Raw genomic sequence first — 10,112 nt, 5'->3', positions numbered from 1 at the left:
CACTGTCCAGCCATCTCATCCTCTGTCGTCCCCTTCTCCTTGTGCCCTCCATCTTTCCCAACATCAGGGTCTTTTCCAGGGAGTCTTCTCATGAGGTGGCCAAAGTATTGGAGCCTCAGCTTCAGGATCTGTCCTTCCAGTGAGCACTCATGGTGGACCATGTTAGGACACAGAAATATCCTTCCACAAAAATTATGGAAGAATGTGGGGCAGTTATCTTTTCAGCGCCTTTCTGTGTGTGTGTCTACTGCCATCGGACACTGATGCTTGTTTTTTTTAATGAGATTGAGCCCAAGGTTTCCCCCCCGCTTACTTTGGATATACCGCATAAACAATTACATATTGCACTTTTTACTAAAGACCTCACCAAAAACATTTTATTTTTCAGTATATTTCCCAGCTTAGTGGCTTCTGCAGCCTTAATCCTGAGTGGCTCATAGCAATAAACGTTTTCTCCCTTTTTGTTACGGGAAAACAAATGGCTTTTACCAGCGCATTTCGTACTTTAATATTCCAAAAAAGAGGAAACCCCAGCGTGTAAGAGAACATCGACAGCCATCTGTCAAGCCCCCATGACGCAGCCACCAACCACCAGCTCTCTGCAAGCTACCATTAGGGAAATCCTTAAAAGACCCTTTCCGACAAAGGCCGGGCTAAACTACAATTCCCAGAATTCTCTTCAGACCAGCGCAGTACGAACAAACTCGCTGGATTCGCCTCATAAGCAAACGTGAGCACAGCGGCGTTTCTAAGAGACGGCCGCCCGCCGGGACGACTGATGGGTCCGCTGTCCAATCTGCTCCACGGGCTCCTCGCGAACGACCCAATAGCGTTTCAAGGCGTCGGAAGGGTGGGCGGGCACCCTTGAGGGAATAGCTGGCTCACTGGCCCTTGGATGGAGGGCGAGGGAAAAGGAGGGGGCTTGTTGCGAAGGTAGAGCGAGCGAGGAGCGAGGGGGACGGGCCAGTCGCGTCCTGCGGGGACTGCAGCTGAGGCGGCGGAGAGTTGGCGACGAAGCGGTTAACCCTGCAGCGACAGAGACAACGGCCGTTCGGCGACTGCCGCTGAGCCGCTGACTGGATTGCCTGCGCCTCCGTTAGCTGCCCCGCCCGCCGGTCCCTGCGCCTCGCGGCTCTCTCCCTGCGCCTAGTCCGGCCCGGCCCCGCAGTCACCATAGAGACAGCGGCGGCGGAGGCGACGACGGCGCCGCTTGCTCGCAAGCCATGGGCAGGAGCCTGCTGCTGGGCTGCGCCGGGCTGAACCGGAGGGCGCCGTGGGACAACCGGTAATATCGCCTCTCCCCCCGCCCCCCCGCCCCCACCACCTCAGCCGCGTTTCCTTCTCTCCTCGGAGGCCCTCGAGAGGAAGAGTGAACCCCGCGCCGGCCTCGCTCTGAGGGGGAAGGAGCGCCGGCCGCCGCGTTCCAGGTAGGCGCTTCCCCTCAGGGGCTGGCATGGGGTGGGGGAGCGCGGTCGTCACCCGGCCTTTGGCCTCCCCCAGCCAGCGAAAGGCCGCTTCGGCGGGGTGTGCGCAAGTGCCGCCGGCCCGCCTGGTCGGGGAGGGGGGGCGGCGGGAGGGATGCTGCTTCGGAGGCGCCGGGGGGGGGGGGGTTGGCGGGGCCTCGCGGGATGCGCCTCTGGTAGAGCTTAATAGCGGAGGGAGCAGCGCCGGGTTTTGGGGATCGGAGGAGGAGGCTAGACGGAGGGTAACCTTCAGAGCATCAGTAAATCACCCGTAATTTCGTCCCGCCGGTTATCTATCCCGGTTTTCCGTGCAGGGGCAGGAGGGGGGCGGGGATGCTGCATTATTAGGGGGGGCGGAATCATCTCCCAGCCTCGGATGGGAGAAGATCTGGCAGCGCTTGGCCACTTCTGATGTGTCTTCTCCTAAGGCCCCCTCTGTTCGCTTTGCAGGGTTGGGGAGCGGAATAGCTGCTCGTTGTGGGTGTTTGGTAACTGGGCAGCAGCGGTGAGGCGCATCGCAGAAGTTTCCTGCCTGGTACCGATGAAATGGCAAGTGATGCTCTCGCGGTTTGAGAGCGGTTCTGCTGCAAAAAGGCTCTGCGGGGTGGTGGGGAAAGAACTCTTTTGCTTATTTCGGCTAAGGTCTGGCTTTCCCTGCCTTTCTTTCATTTATTGGTGAGGAGAATGCTCCCCGAGGGGAAAACTAGGCGCTTGACTTGTAAATCTGCTAATGTTGATGCTTCTGTGTTTCCTTTAGTCATACAAATATGCTCTGGCATACAGGCAGATGGAGGCTGAGGCTAAACATTGCCGCTGCTATCAGCAGTTGCATGAAGATATGAATACAGATACATAGGCTTTCTTTTAAAAGAGAGAGGTATGGTCCTCTGCCAGAGATCTTTAAAGAGACCAACTGCCAGCAATGGGTGTAGGGGAAATCTGCTAGAGAGGGTTGGCAATGTTGTGTCTTTCTGCCATGAAACAGCAAGAGGGATGGTTAAATGATACTTAACCTTAAGTATAGCACCAAGTATTGGTGGGTTTCAAAATGTTGCTAAAATATAGATGCTTTGAGATTAGCATTTTCTGTTAGTAACAGTAATATATATCACAAATATATCCTACCATACAAGTTATTTAAGACTAATATATGTAGATGACTTCAGATTTTAAAAAATAATCAAGCAGTTTATAAATTTCCTGAAATAAATAAACTTGCTCTGATGTTGGTTAGTCGGGAAATAGCTATTTTAGGCTATAGCAGGTAATGTTTTAAATTTGCTTCTATGATTGCCAGCAATTGTTATTCTTATAAAGATTATATACATTTCACATTTTTTGCTTAGTGTGGTCTTGACCTTTTGTGTTTATTGCTGTTTTTGTTCAGAAATAAGCCCCACTGAGATAAACTGGATATACTCCCAGGTAACTGTGCATAGGGTTGCAGCCCAAGGTGTGTAAAATGAGATAAAGTAATTTTTTTCTGATGTATTTCAACCAGTCATTGAAAATGCATTTGCAGAGAAGTATCAAATGAACCACAACAAGGAAGGTGAATATTTTAAAGGACCCGTAACTTTCAAAAACCTTTGCAGTATATTTTATATATTGTGTCATCTAGAATACTTTTTTTTGCCTGACCACAATGTTGAAAACTTTCATGGTGAAAGCAGTGAAGTAAAGAATATGACAGAATAGCACTTACCCAGAGAAAGAGAGTCTGATATTAGTGCAGAATATCACGCACTATATCAAACGTTCTTGGCACTGATAATCAATATTTAAATTATAAGTGAGACGTGCCAAGGCTTGAGTTTACATAAATTTCTGTGAGTAGCTGTTTCAAAATATTTTCAGTGGGATTCTTTCTTTAAATGTTTGGAACTGATCCCTGGTCTCTGATCAAGTCTTGTGAATAGTAATCTTGCCTTCCTTTGGTTGTGTGCTCATATGGGAAGTAGAAGAAACTTATGCAGATTTGTCCCAAGACAAAAGAGAAAAATTATCATAATAATGAAAGACATTATTTGGCATCACTTGTTCTCTTGGGGTTCAAAAAAGCAAGGGAGCTTTGAAGTCCTTTAGACTGAAGAAAGCATTTGGAAAACAAGGGATGGGATACTTTACTTGTCTGGGCTTTGAGGTTTTGTGGGTGGCCAGGTAGTGGAAGGGATTATTGCAGAATCTGAATGGGTGTGATGTACTGTGTGTGTCTTCTAACACGTCCATTAAAGAAAAAATGATGCACAAAATGGGGTTGGTGTGAAGGTTAAAGGTAAAGGGACCCCTGACCATTAGGTCCAGTCGCGGACAACTCTGAGGTTGCGGCACCCCTCTCGCTTTATTGGCCAAGGGAGCCGGCGTACAACTTCTGGGTCATGTGGCCAGCATGACTAAGCCAGCAGTGCACGGAAACGGCGCCTACCTTCCCGCCGGAATGGTACCTATTTATCTACTTGCACTGGTGTGCTTTCAAACTGCTACGTTGGCAGGAGCTGGGACTGAACAGCGGGAGCTCACCCCGTCGCGGGGATTTGAACTGCTGAGCTTCTGATGAGCAAGCCCTAGGCTCTGTGGTTTAACCCACTGCCCCACCTGCTGTGAAGGTTAGGATGCAGCTTATACCTCCTTGACACTGTCTTCTTAGGGAAAACATCTCCATACTTTTAAGAACTGAGTTTGGAGTAAACAAATTGCACATTGCATCCTAATTTAGTAAGAAAAGCGTAAAACACTTCCTAGGCTGGTAAAATACAAGGAATATATTTTTGGAACTTAATAGACTTTTTTATCAGATAGAAGCTTGGTTAAATACAAACAGATTATAACTTGTTCAGAATGACTACCGTATTTCAGTTCACCAGTTTGTCTGTGACTGTATCTCTCAGCTGACGAAAATTTTAATCTGACTGATGTGATCTCTTCTAAGTGTAAGGTTCACATGACCTTACTAAAAACACAGCCCTAGAGTTTTATTTTAGGAGTGGTGGCTGTGGCAGCAGAATACAATTATTACAAGTTGCGAAACAGAAAGCTGGTGTGTTATAATGGCTTGACATAAACTATGCAGTACATTGATTTATTCCTTGTTTTTTTGTTGGATAAGCTGTGTCTAGCATCTCTTAAAGAGACAGAACATTGGGTTTTTTTAAACAGCTTTGGAAGAATTTCAGTGTTCATATATTGCTGGTTTTTAATTAGAATGAATGATTACTGTATTTGAGTAGTCTTTGATACTTGGGCCATAAAAACATGTTGCCCCCCCCCCCCGCCAGTAACATTTGAAAAATGTTACATTGCTTTAAGTTTATTGGAGACATATATTGTAAAATGATGTGCTAGTGTGTTGGGTTTCTTTTTTGGATAGTACACAGGATGGAATATGTCGATACTTTTCAGTAAAAAGATTCCTTCTGCCCCAATTCTGGTTTGAATCCTGAGATCTTATGAACAGAACTTAATTCTTAAGACACCTGCTGGTAGAACTGGAGGAGGCCTTTCTTGCTGTGGAGGAAAGGTTAAGTTGACTTCCTCCTTCTGCAAGTGGAAATCTCAGCTGGAGCGAAGGCCTTTCCATAAGCAGAAGGAGCCCTTTCTTCTATTCATAGAAGGGCAACTGCAGACCCAAGCATATTTTCCTAAATTTAAGATTAATTGTACTTCATATAGCCTTAATGATTCACCTTTGCATCTTGGTATGTAGCATTAGTTTCTTGTGGTGTGGAAGGAGTTGCATTGTGGTGAGGATTTTAGTGGCCTGATGTGGCTCTGATTTCATTGACTCATTGGGCAATGAAATGTCATTCAACATGGATGTGCTTGTTGGCAAAAGTGAGTGGGGTCTAGGCATGTCTGCACTTATTCTGTATGAATTGTGATGTAATATGGAAGGCACTACAGCTCACTGAGGAGAACCTATTTTGCTTACAAAACTAGAAATCTCTCTTCCTTCTCAAGAGTGGTGTGGGTTTTTAAAATAACATCTTCATGGAAAATTCAGTGTGGAGATAGCAATATTACTGATGCTGCAATACTGGAATTAAAAGAGCTGTTAACTGGTTCCTCATGTCCAAGGAAGCTTTTGGCTTGGATTTTCAAAAGCCATTTGTGATATAGTGTAGGAATCTTGTGTTCAAAGGGAGTGATATCAGAACTTTCATTGGGAATGAGCTAGCTCTTGGATACATCTTTGGATGATGGCTACATTCTTTAGTATTGATTACTTGAAAAATAGTGTCTGCATTAGCTGGCATATAACAAAAACAATAGGCTGGATGAAAGTCAGTAAACTAAAATGGAATTGCTATAATAAAGAGGTGTTGTGGGTAGGTAGTTCTTATATCCAGGAACTGGCTGCACACCCTGCTTTAGAGGGGCTTGCCTTCTCCTTGAGGGGTCAGGTATGTAGACTGGTGGTACTTCAAGATCCAGCTTCATAACTGGATGGCCTCAGTTGCACCACGTGTCCTTTTCCAGCTTCAATTGGTTCATTGGCTATGGCCATTCCTTCACAAGAGATGGCTTTGCCATAGTGATGCATGCCCTGGTAAGCTCCTATTTTGGTTACTATAATGTGTTTTGTGTTGGGGTGCCCAAGAAGTTGAGATGGAAGCAGCAGTTCATGCAGAACATGCTGTAAGATTGTTGACTAGTTCATCCAAATGAAATCTCATCATATTGATTCTGAGGGAGTTACACTGCCTGCCTATATGCTTCTGGGCTATATTCAAAATGCTGGTGCTGTTTATCATAAAGTGATAAACAGCTTGGGGTCCAAAGATCTCCATAGCTTATCTCCATACCATCCTGTCCATGCCCTAAGATATTCCAAGGAGCTCTTCTCTGTGTACAATGGTTGGGGGATATCTAGTGACTTTTTCCCGGGCACATCCAGAATTTTAGTATATTATTTTTTGGTGATAGGATTGCCTGTTCTATTGTTTTAGCTGCTCAAACTGTTCGCATTGGTTTTATGGTTGCCTTTTATTCTATGTGATTTTATAAATTTATATTTTGTACCCTGTTCTGGGATCTATCAAGTTGAAGGGCAGGCTATAAATATTCTTAAGCAAAATAACACAATGCTCAATAGGGGATTCTGCTGTTTTGTAAAGGTGACTGCAGTGTTTCCTTTCCTAATAGGTTAAAAGGGATTGATCCTTTTCTTAATAGCTTCCCAGATTCTTGTTTTTGGGCTTCTTGTTCTTCTATCTCTACATTTGTAAGACTGTTTATTTTTATTCACCACCTGTCATTAAATATTCAGAATGCTAAAACAATGGTCACAACATTTCTGGTAGTTGATTAGATGGTTAGTTTAAATAGTTGTCCATAAATGCAGTAGGTGCTACAGATATGTGAAATCATGGTTATAAATAGTATCTGTAGTTCTTTCACACTCCTCTATATGGAGGTCAAGCAAAGTCAGTTAAATCTGAGAGGAAAAAATTATTGTGATTCTTGCATTGGTAGTCTGCCTGTGGTTTCAATAAATATAAATCATGGATTTCTTTTGTTTCTTGTTTATGGGTGAGCAAGAATCATTAAGAATTGTCTGCTCCAAAGCAGTACGTATGGAAATATTATCTTGAACTTGTATTAGTTATTGTACAACAAGTCTCCAAAGTGCAGCAATATGTTATGGGAGAAACAAACCTATGGTGCCTTAATATTGGTGGAATGTTAGCTTAGTGAAGTCAGGATTCTACATGTGCTTAGGAGAAAAGGCAAAATGATATTGCTTTTAAAACTACAGAAAATGTAGTAACACACTGTGTACATATGCACACAGCATCTGTGGCAACATTGCTGACACATACTAATTGTAGCTTGGTGCATCATCACCGTTTCATCAATCATGCATAGAAGCAACCAATCAGTGCATGGTGATGGTAGAATGTCCCCAATCAATGCATAGTGATGGCAGAATGTCTCCAAGGCATCATTCCACTACTTAGGTGGTCACAAATCCACCAAACTGCATTCAGCAGTGTAAATCATCATGACACATCCCAGCATGACCCTGGCAACAGTCACTTTTCAGGCATATTTGCCGACAGGGTTTGAAATCCTCCTATATCTCTTCCATGCAATAAAGCACATTTTTTTGGGACAGGAACACAAACAATAGCTTGAACAAGCCACAGTTCCTCATATTCATATGAAATGGGAACTGACAGTTTGTTGCGAACAGCAAGTAGAAGCTTTTGATCTCCTCCCTTTGTGCATGGAGGAGGAGTCCATAAGCCCGATACAAGTGCCCATTCACATTCATAACAATATATATATATTTATTAACAAAATTTAAATACCACTTGATTTTAGTAAAGCCTCTAAGTTGTTCACAAGAAATAGTAAAACTATCAATAAAAACAGTTAAAACATTTATAAATAATTAAAATTAACAGCAAAAAAGAATGCATTTCAACATCAACTCATTTGGTTAGAGTGTGATGCTGATAATGCATAATTTAATTCTTATACCCCACACATCTGACTGGGTTACCGCAGCCACTCTGGGCAGCTTCCAACAAAATATAAAAGAACAAAATGTCACACATTAAAAGCTTCCCAAAACAGGGCTGTCTACGAAAAGTCATATAATTGTTTAGTTCTTTGACATCTGACAGGAAGGCGTTCCACAGGGTGGATGCAATAACTGAGAAGGCCCTCTGCCTGTTTCCCTGTAACTTCACTTCTCTCAATGAGGGAACTGCCAGAAGGCTCTTGGAGATAGCGACCTCAGTGTCCAAGCTGAACAATGGGGGTAGAGACACTCCTTCAGGTATACAGAGCTGAAGCTGTTTAGGACTTTAAAGGTCAACACCAAGACTTTGAATTGTGCTTGGATATGAAAATTATGCAGTCTATTGTTATAACTTCTTTGAAACATCCTTCACCCAATGAAACATCCTTCAGCTTCGTTGCAGTTTGTGGAGCTGCAGGCAGTTGTCAAAACAGTTGAGTCAACAGTTGGAGCTCAAGTGTTGAAAAAATTGTGATGAATATGAGAAACCATTATAGGGGTTGTTCTGTGGCTCATCATCTTTGGCCTCTTTTGGTATAATATAGGTGCAAAGCTTGTTTCACTTGCCTTGCCGTCATCAATAGCTAGGCACATTTTGCCTCAGTCTTTAAAGTGTGCCTTATAGTAGTTCAGCCTGGATACTGCTAGTGCATGGGCAACTGAGACAGGCTCCATGCTCTCCAGATAGTCTCAGTTGGTATATCAGCTTAAGCTGGTAAAAAACACTTCTGGCCGTTGTTGCTACTTGAGTTTTCCCAATTTTTCCAGCTGCATATTGCATCCTTCTATGGGAGTGCACTCCTGTGCAAACTTACCCACTCACAATATCTCTGTCAATAGCAATTGGGCTAGTGAGCTACTAAAGCTGTGGAAGATCTCTTTGTTTATCTATAAGCACCTGACCCTACTGGTGAATTGCCTCCAAGATTAAAAGTTGCTGCACATGAGCTGTAGATTTGCTATCAATGGGTATCTGACACCTACAATAATTTTTGCGTCAATAATAGTGTGAGTATTTTTCTCCATTGAATTGTATAGTGGTTTCTCCTGTAGCTGTCAACGATCCATTATTGATAGAAGGTATATTTTGTCCTATTATATAAGTTGTAATACAGCTTTCTTAAAGGAGAAAATAATCTATTTCAATGGACTTCATAGTGAGTGTGGTCTGGCGGAGGATAAGAAACTCTTACCAATCTCTGATGAAATAATTTGGTGTTGAAGGTCAGAGAGGAGTTAGAATAAAGGAAAGCTGATATGGTAAGGGTTTATGTAGAGAACACAACCTTGGCCATGACCTCATTTTTTTAGCCTTATACAAGTCAATGGTTCTCAGCTTAACCCTCCTGCATATAGTATGGGGTGTTAAAAGGATAATGGATTATCCACAGGGGTGTTACAAGAATTAGTTTGATGTGTATGAAATAATTGAGAAGAATTAATGTAATGTTCTAATGTTGCTCATTTGAGGCAGGGATAACACTCTTCAACTGGCATAAAGCTTTACAACTTTTTAAAAGGTATCTGTTGCAGATACTTTTATTTCTAAAGGAATGTACTTACACACACAGCAGAAAGCTGACTTCACTACGTAAAATATTTTAAAATATTTTTGTTTCGTTTGAAATTTTATTTCAGTTCTGAATTGTAAAATTGAAAAATAACTTTCTTACAATAGAGTTAGGAAGGTATTCATTTTGCCATTTTTTAATTATCAAGTTCTCATGAACTTGATAAGTATTGCTGTTTATCTTTATAGCCTCTGCTTAAATGGAAGCCACCTTTGGGAGCTGGATGGTCTCTGTTGACGTAGGCTTTGCATAGCAGCTGCACCACCCCAGGAGATTGCAATGAGTGGAGGAGGGGAACAGCCAGATATCCTGAGTGTAGGAGTATTGGTCAAAGAAAGATGGAAAGTGGTAAGTATATTAAATCCTTCTTATTTCCTCCCCAGGTAAAAGGAAGACATAGTCACAAACTGCATCCTGTTGGCAATATATGAAAGCATAGTAATATAGAATTGGAAAAATTTCCCCCTCTTGGGCACCTTTTTTGCAAATAAATACACAAGTTAGCAGTCTCCTTGCCTGGACTTTGGTGTGCTGGTCTTTTCTGGCACATTG

The 10,112-nt window shown here is 43.0% G+C and overlaps 1 protein-coding gene across 4 annotated transcripts in view; it reads left to right on the top strand.

The window, feature by feature from the left end:
* The first annotated feature begins 872 nt into the window (after window positions 1-872).
* TTBK2 (tau tubulin kinase 2) overlaps window positions 873-10,112 on the top strand; it is a 40,457-nt gene continuing 31,217 nt past the window's right edge. For 2 of the 4 annotated variants that reach the window (XM_083728668.1, XM_083728665.1), the window contains exons 1-2: window positions 879-1,427; window positions 9,749-9,908. In XM_083728668.1, coding sequence (XP_083584794.1) covers window positions 9,840-9,908 — 69 coding nt within the window. In that variant the 5' untranslated portion in view covers window positions 879-1,427; window positions 9,749-9,839. Of the gene's footprint in view, window positions 1,428-2,321; window positions 2,341-9,748; window positions 9,909-10,112 lie in introns of those variants that run through there. The other 2 variants (XM_083728667.1, XM_083728666.1) reach the window with 2 other exon arrangements.

The sequence above is a fragment of the Podarcis gaigeae genome (genome assembly GCF_964106915.1).
Source record: "Podarcis gaigeae genome assembly, chromosome: 1".
NCBI classification, from domain to species: Eukaryota; Metazoa; Chordata; class Lepidosauria; order Squamata; family Lacertidae; genus Podarcis; species Podarcis gaigeae.
Note: the sequence above shows the minus strand (reverse complement) of the source record. Positions and strands in the feature narration are given on the sequence as shown.